Source organism: Takifugu flavidus, chromosome 18 (assembly GCF_003711565.1).
Source record: "Takifugu flavidus isolate HTHZ2018 chromosome 18, ASM371156v2, whole genome shotgun sequence".
NCBI classification, from domain to species: Eukaryota; Metazoa; Chordata; class Actinopteri; order Tetraodontiformes; family Tetraodontidae; genus Takifugu; species Takifugu flavidus.
This window is the reverse complement of record NC_079537.1, coordinates 3,943,810-3,962,898: the sequence shown is the minus strand read 5'-3', so window position 1 is coordinate 3,962,898 and position 19,089 is coordinate 3,943,810. Positions and strand designations below refer to the sequence as shown.

The window sequence follows — 19,089 nt, the reverse complement described above, 5'->3', positions numbered from 1 at the left end:
TGCATCATTGTAAATATGTCTTGTTTATTTCCAGAGAGTCCAAAGAACTGGCAGAAATAACTCAAATGCACCCTCCCCCGTTGTCGAGCGGCTTGACGCCCAGTTTGATGACCCCGAGCCTCATGACCCCCAACCTTATGGTAACAGGCGGAGCTGCCCTGGCAGGGGCAGGACGGTGGCCTCCTGAACCCTCAACTCTGTCCTCTCACCCCTGGATGTCTCGGCCCGGAGCTCCTCCAGTTTGGCTTTCCAGCTCCCCATACAGTAAGTAGATGTAATGTGTATGTAATTGAACCACTGTTGCATCTTCCCCCAAATCTTTTTTCATGTAATGGATAAAGCCAGGTCTGTATTTGAGCTTAGCTATCATGTGCAGTTATTTGTCTGATTCTTATTAGGCTTATGAGTCTCTTTCAGTCCTTTATTTATAGCGGTGACAAATCGTTATGAGTGCTAGGCTTGCTCTTTCAATTGGAGCAACAGCAAATGCAGATTCCTTTGTCCAGTCATCTTTTACGGTTCGACTTTCGGAGGCATTCCTGTTGCTCCAAATCTATACGCGTGCTTTTATGAGGTCAGATAGTCTAAAACGGATCATTTATAGATGTGTTCTATACTGCAACAGTATGGCTCCTATAACTCATTCATTTGTCGTTCTGCAGGCCTGGGTCCATCTTCACTCCACCAAACGCTTCCACCAGGATACCCACCATCTCTTCCAGGCTCCATATCCCCTGCCTACCAGTTTGCCAGAGACCCACAGTCTGGACAGTTGATAGTCATCCCCACAGAGCACCTGCCACACTATGGTAATGCCTGTGCTGTCTGTGGGTCTAAAAGATGATGTCAGCATTTCTTCTGACCGTGTGTCTTTTCTCTTCCCCTTTTAATGCTTTAAAGGTGGTGACGTAATTGAGCGTGGAGGCCCCGTGTGGTCAGGGATGTACCCTCCAGGAAGCTCTTTGCAACACGCTGCCCAGCTGCAGCTCCTCTCCCAGCAACAAATGCTGCGGCAGCAGGAGCTGCTCATGATCCAGCAGCATACAGCACAGGTCCTAGAGCTGCAGAGGAATGCACAATTCGTGGTAAGTAGATTCAGTTAGTACACACACGCCACAAACTGGCATATAATAAAGCAGACGGTAATATATGGGAGGTGTTGGCACCACAAAGAATTTGTAGATGATGTAATTAGAGTGTAAAATTGTTTTACACACTTGTCCCATCTTCTTAACCAGTTTATCCCTTTTGGGGACATGGGGAGGGCGCACAATGGGGGAAGGCAGGTCCACCCCTAGATGAGTCGCCAGCTCATTGCAGGGCCCTATAGGAGCAGTTGTAGGTTTAGTACCTTGTACCTCGTCAATGCTCTAAAGGTGCATAAATAATGAGCTGTCATTTTAATTGTAGGTTACATGGTTACATTTAGGCCTCCTTTCCTATTTATGTGATGATTTAAGGCTAATTATACTTAACCTGCAGAGCTGTGTGCACATATAAAGAGCTTAAGCATGCAGTAATATTTATTCCCTGATTAACAGTCACTTCTTGTATGCTGCTTATGTGTTAACCATACCTCTACCTTGTTTTAGGAGCGTTTAAAGGCCACAGAGCACCGACCAGAGACGGAAGACAAAACAGACAAGCGGAATGCAGACCCCAAGCCCCGCCTATCCTCAATATCATCCACATCTCCTTTACCTGTCATGCACCCCCACAAACGTCGTCCTCCTTCCCACTCACCTGCACCATCCACCTCCTCCCCGACCCCACTACCTCCGGTCCCCTCACCGGTGACCGCCCTCAAATCAGAAGACAGCGGACAGAGGCCTTTGTCTCACCCACCCACGCCCCTGGCTCACCCGGCTTCCCCGCGCTCCGCCTCTCCACCCCCATCCTCACCCCGGCAGCCTAAACAGGAGGCGGCAGAGGAGGGGGACCTGGGTCAGCGGGAGCTGAGAAGTGCACAGAAACCCGCGTCAGGACCTTTTCAAGGCATATACTCAGGTGAACAAAGTAGCACAAATCTTGTACAGTGCAACTTGCATCTTTTTTTTAAATGAAACTGGCACAGAAGCAGGCTTTTTTTGGGTCATAACGGCTTCATAAGGGTTCCCGAAGCTGTATTTACCAATTAAATCAAAGTCATATGTGATGATTTCATACTACACAGTAACTGATTACTGTATTTTTCTTTATTGATACATCAGATCTCCCTCCAGGTTACCCATTTCAGTCCGTCACTGCCCCGTTTGGTTCGCCTCTTCCTCCGTATCGCATTTCGGCACCTGCAGCGGCCACTGCAGACGTCGTCCCCGTCCACCGATCCCGCTCTCCTCTTTCTCCGGCCTCTTTGCCTTTGGCAGAATTGCATTCGCGGCTTCTGGAAACGGATGCCAAGCTACAGAAACGGGAGCTGTCAAAGATGCCATATCTCAAGCAGGAAACTGGGACAGTGCAGCGTCGGCACGATGTTGTGTCTAAGTCTCCGAGTCCTCTTTGTCGGAGCTGCAGCCCCATGTTAGCCAAGCAGGACAAAGAGGGTGTTGGGGACATCACAAAACCTCAACGGCTTCCCCTACATGTGTCCAGCCCCTCCTCACAACAACTTGAAAGGCAGGAAGATGTCCAGAAGGAGGAAAAGGAGGGTGGGCCAATCAAAATGGAACTGTCATCTTATTCATGTGAAGCATCTTACCCCCTACCTCCTCCACTCACCCAAGCCCAGCCTAAACCAGACGTTATCAGGGCTCCAGAAGGATATCTATCATGGACTGCTGCGGATTCAGAAACCCAGGAATCTGCTCTCGTGTCACAAGAGCAAACTTCTACCTCAGCGTGCGCAGAAAAACGGCCAGATGCTGCGATCAGCCTCCTCGCCCCCAGTCAGAGAGACATTTTGAGTGACTCTTCCGTATCTTCTCCTGCCATCTTGAACTCAATGGTGCCCAGCCCCGAGGACCCCATGGCAGGGATGTTTGCTCTGCTAACTGCCAGCGAGATGGCAAAAGCTCAACCCTGCGCGCCTGCTCCGACGCTCACAACACAGATGGTGCTACCAGACTGTAGTAACACCGGGGCCCTGGAGATGGTGGCGCTGGAGGGCATGGCCCTGCTTAGTCAGGTGGCCCAACAGGAAATGGAACCCCTGAGCCAGGATGAAGGCGAGTTGACTCAAATGATGATGGGATCGCCAGTTTCTAATTTGCAGATTTAAAATAGGGATCATTATTTTTCTCTCATTAGTTTACAAATGAATGTAAATACTCAAATGTTTTAATTTCCTCTGCTTCCTGACCAGATGCTGAATTAAAGGGTCTGGACTGTCTTCTTGAAGCAAGCAGACAGATCTTGTTAGAGGCCATTGAGAAACAGTCGCACATTGATTTGCCCAGAACACTAGATTCAAGCAAGAAGTACAGCTGGAGGCAGAGGAAGGAAGAGCCGGTACGGTGCAGACAAACGCCGATCGTTCGAAGATAAAAATGTGCCCGTCTGGAAAATGTGATGCTTTTATCTGGTCCCTTCAGCTGTTTGGTAAAATGTCTCTGGATGTGCTGGATGCAGTAGAAGTGGAATACCGCGTCCACTTGTCTGAGCTGCAGAAGACCTACAAGGAGAAGCAGAGAGATCTGAGCAAACTGCAGCGACGCCGAGACAAGCGGTGAGTGATGCCACTTTAGCTCACCACCACGTGCACGGTGGAGCAACTGTGCTCATCACATTCACTGCGTGTGCACCAGGGAGCGGCGGCAGCAGGAGGATGAGAGGAGGAGCCTGAGCAGACGTGGAAGAGGGCGACCCAGGAAGAGGAAACACTTGACTGCACCCCTGAAAATGGACAATAGGCCTGGAAAGTGAGTCAAATAATCCCATTTTTGTGTTTTAATCCATTATTCTGGTGACGGTTTTTCTAATGCAGACCCACTGATGACATTTTGACATGAATACTCGTGAATAAATGAACCAGAATAAACAACTTTAGATTCAGTCAGTACAGAGTTGGTGTGTGTTGTATTTGCATCATTGATATTGTGATAAAAGCAGCCAAGCACTGAGTTTCTATCTTTCATGCTTAGGGTGGGAAGATCAGTGCAGTACTCTGAGGACTCTGAAACTGGGGATGGACAGAGGAAGAGGTTTCGGCTGTCCAGAGAAGAGGAAGAGATGGAAGCAGGGATTGGAGATGTGAAGAAGAAGAAAAAGAAGAAAAGCCGTCCTGACCAGGAACCATCCACCAGTCATACTTTGGAGGTAGGCTGCAAAGACCCTTGCTACGTTTTATTTTAGAATTAGCTTGAATAAATCAGGTGAGTTATTTCTTTATTCACTTTCTGCAGGGGTTGAAGGTGAAGCGCAGCCATTTGTGCGAGCAGGAGCAGCTGGCTTCAGACCTGGACAGAGCTCTTTCGCTCTCACAGCTCGGCTCACTCGCATCGGCCCCCAAACTTTCCAGCAGCTCCAAGTCAGAGAAGTTGAAGGGCAAGCCCGGGGACTTTCAGATGAAGGAGCATGATGTCCACTCCTCCACCAAAGCAGGGAAGCACAAGCTGGCTGCCAAGTTGTCTTCGCAGAGCGTCCGGAAGGTCAAAGGTCAGAAGAAGACTTCTTTGTTTTCTTCTGTGAGATCAGAGCTCAGCAGCTGCTCCAACAGTGAGTACCTGAACCCCCCCCACCGACTTCAACTGACGTTGTCTTGAACTGATAGAATTCAAGTAATGCCCTAATGTGCCTTCATTCCCACTGTGACAAGATTCTGTTTATTTCAGGCTCTGGTGATAACACACATCCAAAATAATGCAGTCTTTCTTTATAGGATTGCAGAAATTACTGAGTTGGAACTCTTGTTATTGTGGGGGGGGGTTTGTCACCATTCTAAGAAAAAAACACCAGGATGCTGATCCAAATACTGGTGTTAAAGTCTTCTACCAACTTAGAAGCCAGCACAAACAGCCTGTTCCCATTCAGAACCACTGTATAGCCACCTAGCTGTGGGGCTGACTGCACCAGTGACATTTCAATTAATCATCTTTTTTCCACCCTCTTCTTTCAAACTTACTTATTTACAAGCATGAAAACTCATCTACCTCATCCATAAAGATCTGTTGACATTCCTTCCAGGTCATGCTACTGAGGTTGAGGGAAAATCTTCTTGGTGTCTAAAACTTTGCTTCGTGAATCATTAACCCTACTTTCTCCGCACCAGACTCGGATTCAGAGGAGCAGAATTTTACTCAAGGGGGCTGGCCCCCTCTCTCGGGGATGCGTTCCCACGGCAACCTGAGCAGAAAGAGGCGGTCCGCGTCGTCGCTGACGTCCCTGCTGTCCAGCCAGAAGTCCCAGAAGAAGAAACACAAGCACTTATCCCTGTTGCTGGAGGAGGCAGACCTCAGTTCCTCTGACGACTCCTTCGATCAAGGTTACTGACCAAATCTTAAAGCTCCTTGCCGCTCACTGTCCCGTCACACGACGACGTGTCTCTGAGCCTCGCCACATCTTGTGTCTGTGGCCACACTGTGCTGCGGCAGCTTTTTTCAGACTCTTCTTTGGCACGACCATCATCTACCTCTCTTGCTGCTGGCTTCTGTGCAAAAGTTGCCTTTAAAAAGTTTACCAATTTTATGGTGTTTTTATTGCCTGGATTGCAAACTATTTTCTGTAGCATTTGTACATTCAAATATTGTGTGAATTGTGAGATTTTTTTTTTTTTTTTCTTATAAATTTGTATTGCAGTTTGGTACCAATAAGATTTATTAAAGGTGTTGATTTGATTGGCACAGAAAGCAAAGCGCTGTGGTCCTTGTGTCTGCTTCATCTGTCTGTCTGTCTGTCTGTCCCCGTCTGTCTGTCTAGCTGCCACTGCACTTCACACATCCTTTAGATCGCTCCATTTGTCAAATATCCCTTCAGTTTTCTCTGTAAACGGGGCTGAATTTCAAGTTTACTTATTGGGGGAAACTGAAAAACTGCATGATTTGTTCAGAGCACGCAGCTAAATCTGATAGGTCAGATGAAACATTTACTTCCTGGTCAGTTTTCAACCTTCAAATAAAGGAAAAATTGAGTGTTGCTTTTGAATTTTTTGATGTGAATTTTTTATCTTTTTTTTTTTTAACATTGCAATGTTTTTTTTATTTTATTCAAATCCTCAATCAATCCTGCTGCCAAACAACTTCAATGTTGGGGATATTTGGACAAAAGAGCTCCACCTGTGTCTACTAAACCTTCAAATAACCCTTTTCCCTTTACCCTCCTCTCGCAGACACCTTGCTCAGTCTTCTCACCTTCCCTCAAACCCTGTCGTACCCATGATGCTTTTAGTGTCTCTCAGCCTGTTCCGTGTGCTTGAGCTACTGCTGCAACGTTACCGAAGCTTGGCTATGACTAGCGCAGCCTTTCAGCCTACGCTACCTCGCCGCCGCTAGTCTACGCTGAGGCTAAAGCTTTGCTTGAGCTTGACTGTGCTAAGGCCAGGCTACGCTACGGCTAGGCTCCGCCCTCGCCGCTGCGCTGCCCTGCCCCACCCTGCCTGAGGCCACACCCCTGTCACCTGCTCTGTAAGTAGATGGGGCCCTCTATATTCTTTGATCTCTAACTTGGGCTATGCTGAAATCAAAGTACTTTTTTTTCCTTCTCTTTTGCACATTTATTATTTTCTAAGAAATTAAGCACATTAACAAGCCATGGTGCCTGAGCAGAGCTGCTCCTAATGGCTTGTAAAAGTCTAAAGGAAGACATGATGCACTATGGGGACAGGATGTACCCAAGGTTCATCATTCCAGCATTACTCAAGGGGCCTCACAGGGCTGTCCTCTCAGAGCCTGTCTGTTCTGTTCTGTTTGCTGCAGTTAACAGTGGATTTACAGTATAACATGCTGATCTGGCTCCAAAAGTTGAAAATTTGTATTTCATTTTAATCCTCTTGATTATTAGATGCACATGATTTTAACTGCCAAACTTTTCTACAGTAGTATCAGTTCTTGGTGATAAAAGAAGCATTTATACTGTGCATCCACCCTCAACGTTAACCTTCTAACCCTTAGAAAAACACTTCTGTTCATTTGTTGGACTGCTGCGAACACCACATCTAACCAAGAGTGTCCGTATAGAGTCAATGATGTAGGTTTTGATTTTTGTCTTGGACAACACAGAGATTTCAGACTAAATCAATATTCTCAGCAGCTGTAAGAATGTCTGCACATTGCTGTCAGGCTTTTCATGCATGTTGCAAATGTTTTTCTCTACTGGTCAGTTGATATCTTTGAATGTAGAGGTGTGTATCCATGGAGAACGCTTGCTCCAGGGTCCCGTTGGTTGTTACACAGAGCTCCCTTTTGCCTTTAAATTTAGTTTAGCATATTAGAATTATTTTTTTTGACAGTTTTATTGTTCATTCACAGTTACACCCTGAAGCCTTTGGACAATGACACAGTCTTATTTATTTTTTTACTTCTGTACATTCTCAGATTTGGTTTGGCATAATGTGTGGGATTGAAGTGCAGACTTTCACCTTCTAAGTTTACCTAAAAAGTGCAACTATCGTACAGGTATTACAGCCATGATTGAAATTTTATGTAATTGGTTAAAAATCATATCCAGGCAGTGACTATCTGAAATTAAGGGAGTTAATCCCATCGTGCTCTTGTATGTTTTTTGTTTATTTGATCAGATATTGACAATGGCTTGAATACTAACATACCTATCTAGATGATACCTATCCAGATGTTGTATGGGGCTTTTCTTCCATTCTTTAAAGATACACCTTCTTCCATTTTGTCCTAGAGCTTTGGATTATCACAGTACACATGCCAGTCCAGGTCCTGATGACAACTCGGCATTTGTGAAACCTCTTAAAACTGCACTTTGGTCGCATCTTCAATTGTATCATATCCCCTCTGATGTGGCGGCGTCGTCCTGTTCTGTTGAAACTCAACTGTTTGAGTCTTTGAGATACAGTTTAATGTCTTTTGATGGGCTGATTTTGGTCTAGAATGTAAGACATAGTGACCTGAGCTGAAAATCTTCTTCCTACAACAGAAACCTCAGTGGAGGAGGAGGATGATGATGATGACGAGGATGAATCGGACTCGGACTATGAGGGCTGTGAGGAGAGCGGCCTGGGTCTGCTGGCCAGGTTTGCAGCCAGTGCCCTTCCTGTCAGCTCCACCCCGATGACCCTTTACCATGAGGGCAAACACCGCACCAGGCAAAGCACTCTGGGTAATACCAGCATTTGAAAGCTTTTAGAAGTGTTGCACAGCTGTGCTAAAGGAAAGAAAAGCAGCACTTCAGCCCATTACACTCTATTTCTGCTTTTTGTACTGCCTCTGACCTCTCAACTTCAGGAATTATATTATTGATTCATGCTTAGATATACTTCCATTTATAACTGTTACATCAGGGTTCATGTAATGATACAAATTTGAATTATTTATTAGTGTCAAACAGATTCACAGGGGTATTCATTGAAAATATTACCACCTCCGTTTATGCAAAGAGTCCTTCTGCACAGTGAGTTCATGTGTGGACCCTGTGACCTTCTCCCCCAGGGTCGTTGGAGTGCGAGTGGTCTGACTCTGGCTCGGACCTGCGGCTGAGGAAGTTCCCGTCTCTGCTGCACGGTAAACGCTCCGCCCCAGAACTTCCCCTGCTGCCCCCCGCAAACTGCCGGATCGACCAGACCAGCGCCCCAAAGCGGGATGAGGCACTTGCAGTCAAAAGCAAGCCCCTCCCCAAACCGCGCCCCTCGCCTCGTTCGCCACGGAGATTCAGCTTCGACCTGGGCTCGGCCGTCGGAGGCTTCAGCGAGGACGACGCCTGGACTCGACGGAGGAGCGAGAGGATTTTCCTCCACGACGCCAACGCCTCAGCCAGTCAGCCAGCGGTGCACGCCAGTCAGAGCTGCTCCTCCAGCTCGGCCCCGCCTCTCAGCTCAAAACCGCCCTCCAGACCCAAACCCCCAGCACCCAACCGAGATAGCAAAGACGGGATAAAAGTACGTCAACAATTGATCTGGTCTTAAGATGAGGGTGACTGACAGTGTCCCCGCTCTGTTGTTGTCCCGTCCTCTGTTTGCTCCTCATCGTTTTCGTCACTTCTGTCCTCCTCCGTTGTCTGGTTCCCTCTCATCTCTTTTGTCTCCCGTGACACCTCTCTGTGTCGGAGTGTTTAAATGTGTGTGTCAGTGCCAGCAGGGTTTCCCAGTACTTCAGTCGCTGCAGCGCTCCCCTGCTGTCTGTGTCATGTTGATGACAAGAAAGGACAACTGCAGGCGGCCTGACACCATTCTGTGCTCACACTGTGTGTGGGTGTGTGTGTTTGTCTGCGTGTGTGTCCAGGAATCTGCATCAGATCCTAATCTTTTATATGCACAGTTTAATGTTTTTTGTGACTTTTAAAAATGCAGAAGAAGAAGCCAAAGGATTCTCCTCTGCCAGTGAGTCCGGCTTCAGTGTGCAGTCCCATCAAAGACGGCCCTCTGAGTCTCGGTCCGTCACGCAAGAGCCACCCAAAACCCAAGAACAAGGCCAGAGAGGTGGGTGAAATTAGAGCTGCGGAGTTATCGCGCATGTGATCTGGTAATCCTGTAAAAAACCTGTAAAACCCCAACAACATTTTTATTAGACCCAAGTGAAAAAACACGCACTTTCCTCGTGATTAAGTATGGAGAATGTTTATCACTTGGTTTGCATTAGCGTCCATTTGCAACGTCCAAAACTCAAGTTTGTTTTGGAAACACTTGTTCACTTGTGTGAAGAGCTGAGAGGAGGTTGTGTGTACGGCGACATAATAGTTGTAACCTGATGTTTCAATTTCAAATTTTTGATTCAATATCTGGTGCAGTAGCCTTGTGTGTGGGTAAAATATCACAAATAAACCTCATGCAGCCGCACAATTCCATCCACATCTGGATTTCAAAACCATTGAGCGACAGTCTTAAATAAAAGCGCACATCAATCTTCTTGCAGCCTTCCAGGGGGGCTGTGAGTCGCTTGATGGAGAGCATGGCGGCGGACGAAGATTTTGAGCCCAACCAGGACAGCAGCTTCAGCGAAGATGAACTCCTCCCACGACGAAACAGCAGCAGCATATCGGAGAGGTCCTCAACACCCGGTTAGTATAGAGAGAAAACCTGCTGCTTCCAGTCACAGATCGCACCGTAAACAACAGCATCTTCTTCTATTTGAACGTGTTGTTGGCGTTCAGCTCCAGTGCAGTGCGTGCTCGATAAGGATTCGCTCGTGGACGGATTAAGAGTTCTGATTCCAATGGACGACCAGCTGCTCTACGCAGGTCACGTCAACACTGTCCACTCACCTGACATGTAAGTCGTGTTCACAATTGGCTCTCCTCTCATCTAGAAAACATTTGAATCAAAGAATCATTTAACACCCCCCCCCCCCGCAGATACAGTGTGGTGGTGGAGGGGGAGCGAGGGAACCGACCGCACATCTACTGCTTGGAACAGCTGCTGCAGGAGGCTGTGAGTAAAGTGTGGCATTTCAGTATTTACAGAAAGCACAACACTCCACGTGTCGCTGCTGCTGAGATCTGAGAACGCTTTGAGGATAGTAGTAGCATCTCTTCATTCTGCGTGTGCAGATCATTGATGTGAAGCCTCCCTCTGTGCGCTACCTCCCAGAGGGCACCCGCATAGCTGCCTACTGGAGCCAGCAGTACCGCTGCCTTTACCCCGGCACTGTCGTCAACGGTATGGAAACAAAAGAATATTCATTGAAGCTGGCAAAGCGAATGCAACTGTTACAACAGTCCGCACTGGATAACACAGCATATTTTAATATCCAGAAGATCCAGATGGCAATTTTAACCCTTTCATTTTAGTGATACTACAATCAAACTATACAAATTGACTGGATCACACACATTACATTGCTTGTTAAATATATACCGTATACATATATATATATATATATATATATATATATACATATATACACGTCTTCCAACAGGAAGTTCAGATATCGATGAGAATGATGATCTCATCACAGTGGAGTTTGATGACGGTGACACAGGCCGCATCCCCCTCTCCCACATCAGACTGCTGCCACCAGACTACAAGATCCACTGTGAGTTCACACACATGAAGACAAACTCTGGTGCGCTTGGGAAAGTTAAGCTGCTTTTTTGTATGCTTGTTCATTGAGGACATTTAGACATTAACTTTTGCCTCATCTGAGTAGTTGTCCACGAAATAGTGAAAGCTTCCGAAGCAGGAGTCGCTCTAAATCATTCATCTTTTGTCGTTGTCTTTGTGTCCAGGCGCTGAGCCCTCCCCTGCACTGCTTGTGGCCAGTTGCTCCAGGAAAAGAGTCCGCAAATGCAGCAAAGACGCTGGACCAAAGCCAGAGGAGGCCGCTCCTAAAATCAAAGGAAAACCTGGTCGCAAACCCAAACCCAAGCCAGGTGGTTAGAATTTTCTGAGCTGACCCGGGGATGGAGAAAATATTTTCTTTTAACAGAATTTAAGTGTCTAAAGTAGAGATTTGTGTATTCCTTAAAGAGTGATTAATCCTTCCACAAAGCCTATTGAACATGTTTGGGTTACACCTGTCATTTTTAAATTGCACATCCTAAATCGCTCTAAACCGTTTCAGTCAAACATTTGTTCAAAACGGTCATTTGCAGCGTAAGATTTTGTTGTTCCAGTTTCTTGTGTGAGCTGCTGACACTGGCCTTGGTTCTGCTGTGTGAGCAGTTCTTAAGGGCAGCGTTTATACTTTGTTTCATTGCTGATGTATGCACCCTCCTCACCACGTCCAGACCACAGAAATCATAAGGCCGCACTAAGAAAATGTCAGCAAATCTCGTTCTCCATTTAGAAGGTTGTAGAGATGTTAACTATTCCTCCTTTTTTTCTTTATGTTCCAGATTCTGCTCTGAATCCAGATGGCCGAGAGAAAGCTGATCCTCCATCTTCCTCCACCCAAACCACAGAGAGACCCCAGGCTCCAGTCAAATCGTCCCAGGACAGAAGCTCCTCTGTCCAGAAGGCAGCTCAGGAGAAGCCCCAGTCTGCATCTCGACCACTACTAGGGAGTCAAGGAAAAACAAGCCTCAAAAGCCCCATCACATCTCCCACAAGCAGTCCCTCCCTTTCAAACTCTGTACCCAGGAAGCCCAATTCAGCCCAGAATCCTCCTCCCAAGCCTGGGCGAACCCTCCCTCTGTCCCTCTACCCCTCCACATACGGGAAGGTCCTGACCGTGGACCTTTACAGCGAGCCTAACCTCAGCTCGTACAACAGCCAGCGCAGAGAGAACAGCAGCAGCATCAGTCTGAACACCAACACCAGTAGACCTCCATCCAGGCCCAGCATGCCGTCATCTGCGGCTGCAACAAAGCCAAACTCATCATCAGTATCCAAAACTAAATCCTCATCAGACCACCACAGCAGCCCCAGGTCCAGCCTCATCGCTAGCACCATCTCCAGACTGTCAACGGGTAAACCTGTCTCCACCATTAGCCCTAGACCTCCATCATCGCTGCCTTCATCCTCTTCCACCCCCAGACCCAAACTGAAGATGCCGTCCGACCAGCTGGCCCCCAGACCTCGACCCAAATGCAGCTCAAGTCAAAATGAGATCAGTGTGAGGAGGAAGCCCACATCTGCAGAGCCCCTTGTCAAGCTTGACCATGAAGGCGTCACCTCCCCCAAGACCAAGAAGACCAAGGCCCTGATGCTGCTGGAGGGTCAGGGTGCCAGGCGAGAGCACACACCCATCATGGCCACCAATCAGAAACCGCTAAAGGCTAAAGTGTGCGACAGAGAGACAGGCCCACCTGAGGAAGACCCCAACTACAAGGCAGCAGTGCTTAGTAAGGAGAAGGCAGAGAACCATGGGAGGCAGGAAATGAGCACCAAAGATGACTCGCAGAGTAGCAGCAGCTCCGAGTCTGAGGAAGAAGTCCAGAAAGGCAACATCAAGATAAAGAAGAAGTGCACCTCAACTTGCTCCTCCTCCTCTTCGTCCTGCTCTGGTTCCTCCTCCTCCTCCTCATCTTCGTCCTCGTCCTCGTCGTCCTCGTCCACCGATGACTCCTCGAGCAGCTCGGATGAAGAGAGGCCCTCAACGCCACCTCTAGGCCCAGCGCCCTCTCCTCCACTTCTGGACAAAGTCAAGGAAGAGGTGAAAGAAGATGACGAGGAAGAGATGAAGACAGAAGACCAGACAAAACTGGAGGAAGAAGAGTCGTCTCCCCCTTCAGACTCCCCTTCCTGTTCCCCCTCGCCTTCTCCTGCTGCCTCTGTTCCTGCTAAATCTCCCAAACCAGCCACTGGGAAAGGTTCTGGGCAGAGGGGCCGTCCTCCAAAGCCTAAGACCTGTGGTGGGGAGGGCAAGGTGGGAAGACCAAAACGGAGAGAGGGGGTCCACCTCCCAACAACCAAGGAGCTGGCCAAGCGTCAGAGGCTTCCCAGTGTGGAAAATAGACCCAAGATATCGGCTTTTCTTCCTGCCAGACAGCTCTGGAAGTGGTTTGGAAAACCAACCCAGGTGAGAAGCAATTCCTGCAATCATCTACACGTTTAAATAGGTCGCGTGACACTGTCAGACGAATTTTTCAATAATTAGGAGAATTTGGGGCACTCAAAATGTCTCTGAGGAAACTCCGACCTTCTTAGCATGTCCTGATGCTGCCGCGTATTCCTGGGTGTTTATTTTTTTTTAAAACCCGCTGAGGCAGTTTCAGAAAGGCCGGCTCAACGACCAGGACATGTGCAGGTGCAGCGATGGACGCCGGTAAAAATAGAATTAACGTTGCGCAGTTGCCTAGTTCAAACCATGAGCGAGGAGGTAAAACCCCAGAAGCAGCTGAGGGTCAGAGGTTGGGATTGGCTCCTCCTTCCTCTCTGGTGTTTTATGGGATGTTTCAGCTAAGTAAAAATAAATATTGGCAGTGCTGCTCTCTGGTATTTGACATGGGTGACATGGACTGTGTTGCCACCTACTGGCCTGGCATGTCTCTGCGTCTGTGTCTATAATATTTTATAAAGTTGGGATGAGTGAAAGGGATTTTTATTTCTTTAAATGGAGGTGGTAAATGTCGTGCTCACTCACGGATCCACGTGCCCTTTTTCCCCCCTGCAGCGGCGGGGCATGAAGGGGAAGGCGAAGAAGCTCTTCTACAAGGCCATCGTGCGGGGCCGGGAGATGATCCGCATCGGCGACTGCGCCGTCTTCCTGTCGGCCGGGCGGCCAAACCTGCCTTTCATCGGCCGCATCCAGAGCATGTGGGAATCATGGGGCAGCAACATGGTTGTCAGGGTCAACTGGTTCTACCATCCGGAGGAGACGAACCCCGGCAAGAAGCTCACAGACAAGAAGGTGAACGATTCGCTGAACAATATAGTGGCCAAAACCAGATTAATCTTCACCTGATAGGTTTTTGTGTGAGATTGATTCCAGTCTGACTCATTTGCTCCCCAGAACTGGGATCAGATGTGTGGTCAGTCGTTGCCAGCAGCTCTGCACTCGTCCATCCAGAGAAAAGACTTCATGGAGGTGAGCGACAGCTGAAACGGCTTCTTCAACGCTGAACTTGTTTTTGATTCTCACTTCTTCTTTTTTTTTAAAATCATGACATCAGTGAATTCTGGTGAGGTAGTTAAGAATAGTTAAGAGTAATTAAGATCAATATTAGCTGAAAGATGATACAGCATCAAGTAACAAAAGCTGAAAACTGAATTTACATGATCCTCTTTAAATAGTTTTCTTAAACAACTGTAACTCTGACAGTCGTTGCTCGCTCGGTTGTGTTGCTCAACGTTCCCGCCACATTAAGCCAGAGGGCTTTTCTCCCCGCCACAGCGCGCCCTCTACCAGTCCTCCCACAGCGACGAGAACGACGTCCAGACCATCAGCCACAAGTGCCTGGTGGTCAGCGTGGAGGAGTACGAGCAGATGACCCACACCCGCCGCTACGCGGACAGCGAAGATCTGTACTACCTGGCCGGCACCTACGAGCCCACCACCGGCATGATCTTCAACACCGACGGCGTCCCGGTCATCTGCTGAGCACACGCACGGTGGAGCTCATCAAGAGTCGCTAACAACCAAACCCAGACAGGACGGGAGGCGACGTCGGACCCCCGCCGGAGACTCACCGCGAGATCTTTCTTAGTCTAATCACTGACGGACACGGCCGGATCTCCACGGCTCTGATGTCACCACACACTTTGGACGGACTGTCTTGGACAGCCAGCACCACACAGACACTAGACAGTATTAGACCATATCGACTAACGTTTGCACACAGTTAACACACACACGCCGCTCGATGTGTGTGTGTGAGAGCTTCAAACTACACACAAGCACGTCATCCCTGTAAATAGCAACTCCATGAGCGCATCTCCTGCCTGCACGTGTAAATATTCCCCTTCATGTTCTCCCCACAGCTATATAGAGGAAAACCTGAGTGTTTATTTTCCTGTAATAGATTTATGTCAGAGTACTTTTTTTGTAAAAGAGGTGAACAGTCGAGAAGCTTTAATGAACTGTGAACGCCGATGACACAGGAGCGAGACCCGTTTCTGTCCGTCCACCGCCGTCGGGTGGACAGCGTTACGGCCCGACAAACACGCCGGCGATGCGACGTTGTGCTTATGATGTAGCCGTGGTGATGTTACAGTCGTGTTACCGTCTCATGTAATGTACCTAGCGAACAGCAGGACCGACAGACGAGGGAGGACGCGGCGGGACGCACAGAGCGAGAGGTGGACGCGGCTGTCCAACAGAGAGCACTTAAACAAATGGAACCCTTTGACAATCCTCGCCCGGGCGGGCGCACCGGCCTGCGCGTTACAAAATCGTTCGGCTCCCTCGGAGACTCAGGCTTGAAGAGAAGAACAGAGGGGGAGGAAGAAATGTACAGTTTGAACCGCATCCGCCATCCTCATCCCGAAGGAAAAATCCACCTTGAAAACACTGTCAGTGTGAAAGCTAATTGGCTGTCGCACCCGCAGCCTCCGAGGGTGGATTCTTCCTCCTTTTTTTGTCTTTTTTTTATTTTTTTTTGAATATTGTTATTGAAGACGTTGTACACACACACGGCGGTCTCCAGGATGCATCAAGGTCACGGCACTGATGTAAGCACGCAGCTGCCAGCACTGATTAGCTGATGAATATAATTCAATTCCAGGAGACGTCTTCAGCACTTTGGCTTCATTCATTTAATTTGGCTGCAGCGTTTTTAACCTCTAAATGTCCTGCGTGCCGTGCAATGTCGTTCTGTTCCGCTTCCAAGTCCTGAGTTTGAACACTTTTCACCCCTCCACCCCCCCGTACACCCCCCCACCCCCCACCCCCCACCCCTAGCGATCGGCTTTGACGCGAGTGCACTTTGAATACAGAAGAGCCTTTTTTTGTCTTCCTCACAGTATCTACTAAATCCCTCCCGCCACGGCCTCTCCTCTGCCCCCTTCAGACACAATCGACGCCACCCTGTCCCCATTCTTGTCTCACGAAAGCTGCTTATACATTTTTTGCGTGCCTAGCTAAACTCTCTCTTTGTTTTTTTGAGTGAGACTGATGAATGTTTTGCTCAGGGTTGTGAGTGTTTGGGCGGCCTTACTCTCCCTGGCCTTATGATAATGCTCGCCAAAATTCTCCTTCTTTAGCCCCGCCCCTTGAGGTATAATCACATTACCACCACCACCCCAGCGTCTGCTGACAATGGCAGATTAATGAATTATATCTTAACCAACCCTGAGTTCCTGCACTCTTAAATCACTTAGCTACACTAGTGTGTATAGAGTTTGTGTCAGTATCTATATAAAGTATATCTAATCTGTGATTATCATATTGATTTTATGATTCCTGCCACATTGCCGGCCCTCTGCCTCGCTGCAGACTGAAGATTGTCTTGTTGATATTCAATGGTTAAATATTTTCTACTCTTCTTTCTTTTCTTTTTTTAGCTCTTCTGGTTACGTAAGGGTCTGATTTGTATTAAATATATAGAATATAGCTAATTTTTACTCTCTGATTGCTACAGAATGTCCCAGTATGTTTATTTGAACGTTAAGCTGACACCTTCCCAACATGTGACACACGGGCCAGATTGTGTGCACGTATAGAAGCCACCCAGGTCTGATGTGATGCTGCTAGTCTTTGTGTCCTGACAGTGGTTTAAACTGCTGCGCAGTGTTTACCGATCGTTAAGCGGCTGCCCGAAGCTCCTGCAAACTGAAATCAAGAAGTTCAACAGCTGAAGGGACGGTCTGCCACAAACGGATGCGCGGCCCTGGGAGTGTGATGGTACACGGGTCGCACGCTGTTGCAGAGTGAACACGTTAAAGTGCCCGTTATGAATGTCTGTTTACCCCCCAAGCTGCTGAAACGCACCCCTCCCCCACCCCCAGCCCCGGTGTGTGATAAGATAACACTCTTATCTCCCCGGTATTACACACACACACATAAAAACACAGACGCACACCAGCCTGTTAAAGTGTGTTGTTGCCTTTCAATCTCTATTACGCTGTGTCTCCATCCCAAGCCCAGCCTGAGGCCTTCAAACAGGGTCCAACAAGTTAACACACTCTCACACTCATCGCCCACGCCTTCACGTTCACCCGCTGTCATGTTTTAAAAGCATGATTTGTGCATGTTCTTTTTCTTATCATGTTCTGTGTACTGCTTTCAGATTTGTGTACATATTATTGCATGATTTATTTCTTCTTGCTTCCCCTCTCTGAACAATCATTCACACCTCTCAAGCAATACTGCTGACTGGCACTGGGAGCTAGCTGCTAGAGAGAGAGAGAGAGAGAGAGAGATTGGAGTGTAATTGGAGAGAGAGAGAGAGAGAGAGAGGTGGACTGGAGGCTGGTTCTTCGTCTGCTGTTCCTTCAGTATCGTTATTGTCCTGTTACAGAGAAAAAAAAGAAAGATTATTTTGAAAATAAATAGAAGAAATCATCTAAGTTTTGTAAATGAAGCTTCACCAGGGAGAGGAGAGAAACCACCAGAGTATACTTTGTACACATCTAATCTTGTATAAATGCAAAAACAAAAAGGCTAGATTTTAGAGATGGATCTGAAGCAGATGTACCCCGTCGCTCTATACTGTACGTGTAAGGAACCCTTTCTTTTCCCGTTTTTTTACAGACAGCAACCACAGTTGTCAGTGTTTCTTTTTACGATTGTTTCAGTAATTCGATATTTTATAGTCGATCAATAAACAGATGCAACTGTAATATGCTTTGATGTTTTGATTTTGGACACAGTTCTTCATTGGTGTGCCTCGTTTGTCGCCCGTTTGCAACAAAGCAACAACAAAACAAAGATACACTACGGATTTAAAGAGCGTCCGTTTACAAAGGGCTTCTTTTTCTTTTGAACGGGATGTGGTGGATTAGCGTAGCATTAATTTAGAATAACAAATCCTGGATTTGTTGGCATCTGGGGGTGAGAAAACAGATGGCTAGAAAATGTCCCCCATCGCTGGTGTGAAGAGCAGAAATGTTTAAGGGCAGTGAAGTTTATTTCTGCTTGTCTACTCGTCTGCAGCGCAACACGCTAGCGCCCACGTAGGGGACCCGCGTCAGTGTTTACACAGAAATCCTGCATGAAAAGAGTGATTTGGTGCGCCAGAGTTGTTACTACTGACTCTGAAAAGTACACCTTTGTGTATTTGACTGTCAAGAGATTATTGAGCATCCTCTGCCTTTAGTGTAAGAAGGAGGGGGAGTATTTATTTAATGGGTAGCAGTTGCCAAGCAACCAGCAAGGATCCATGAAGTGTTCCCAGCAGATAAACTGCATGTTGTCGTATCAGCTTATACAAAGTGAGTCGAAATCTGGCATCTCAATGATTCCTGGAAGTGTGTTTTTATTTCATATTGAGGTCGTGCAGCCTTGTTGACTCCAACTAGCTCGACAGCGGGATCGACCGCGGATCCAGAATCCTCCCAGAGACCTTCTGCCTTTCTCACCACAGCTGGGGGGAGCGTCTCGCTCCACGCAGAGGAGGCGGCGGCGGTGGCGGCGGCGGCGGCTGTGTGTTGACCGCCCCTTTAATCAACGGTGGGCTCCATCAGGCGTCCATTTTGGCAGAGGAGTAATGAAGCTG

The 19,089-nt window shown here is 47.8% G+C and overlaps 1 protein-coding gene across 4 annotated transcripts in view; it reads left to right on the top strand.

Moving 5' to 3' along the window:
- tnrc18 (trinucleotide repeat containing 18) overlaps positions 1 to 18,214 on the top strand; it is a 34,767-nt gene extending 16,553 nt beyond the window's left edge. For 2 of the 4 annotated variants that reach the window (XM_057014029.1, XM_057014027.1), the window contains 24 exons: positions 35 to 264; positions 663 to 809; positions 901 to 1,085; positions 1,593 to 2,007; positions 2,211 to 3,164; positions 3,302 to 3,447; positions 3,531 to 3,664; positions 3,744 to 3,857; positions 4,080 to 4,254; positions 4,341 to 4,653; positions 5,207 to 5,419; positions 8,038 to 8,220; positions 8,550 to 8,995; positions 9,407 to 9,535; positions 9,969 to 10,113; positions 10,207 to 10,324; positions 10,408 to 10,483; positions 10,603 to 10,711; positions 10,971 to 11,087; positions 11,281 to 11,424; positions 11,890 to 13,514; positions 14,109 to 14,345; positions 14,427 to 14,522; positions 14,829 to 18,214. In XM_057014029.1, the coding sequence (XP_056870009.1) occupies positions 35 to 264; positions 663 to 809; positions 901 to 1,085; positions 1,593 to 2,007; positions 2,211 to 3,164; positions 3,302 to 3,447; positions 3,531 to 3,664; positions 3,744 to 3,857; positions 4,080 to 4,254; positions 4,341 to 4,653; positions 5,207 to 5,419; positions 8,038 to 8,220; positions 8,550 to 8,995; positions 9,407 to 9,535; positions 9,969 to 10,113; positions 10,207 to 10,324; positions 10,408 to 10,483; positions 10,603 to 10,711; positions 10,971 to 11,087; positions 11,281 to 11,424; positions 11,890 to 13,514; positions 14,109 to 14,345; positions 14,427 to 14,522; positions 14,829 to 15,035 (6,658 nt within the window). In that variant the 3' untranslated portion in view covers positions 15,036 to 18,214. The remainder of the gene's footprint in view (positions 1 to 34; positions 265 to 662; positions 810 to 900; positions 1,086 to 1,592; positions 2,008 to 2,210; positions 3,165 to 3,301; positions 3,448 to 3,530; positions 3,665 to 3,743; positions 3,858 to 4,079; positions 4,255 to 4,340; positions 4,654 to 5,206; positions 5,420 to 8,037; positions 8,221 to 8,549; positions 8,996 to 9,406; positions 9,536 to 9,968; positions 10,114 to 10,206; positions 10,325 to 10,407; positions 10,484 to 10,602; positions 10,712 to 10,970; positions 11,088 to 11,280; positions 11,425 to 11,889; positions 13,515 to 14,108; positions 14,346 to 14,426; positions 14,523 to 14,828) is intronic. The other 2 variants (XM_057014028.1, XM_057014030.1) reach the window with 2 other exon arrangements.
- The last annotated feature ends 875 nt before the right edge of the window (positions 18,215 to 19,089 follow it).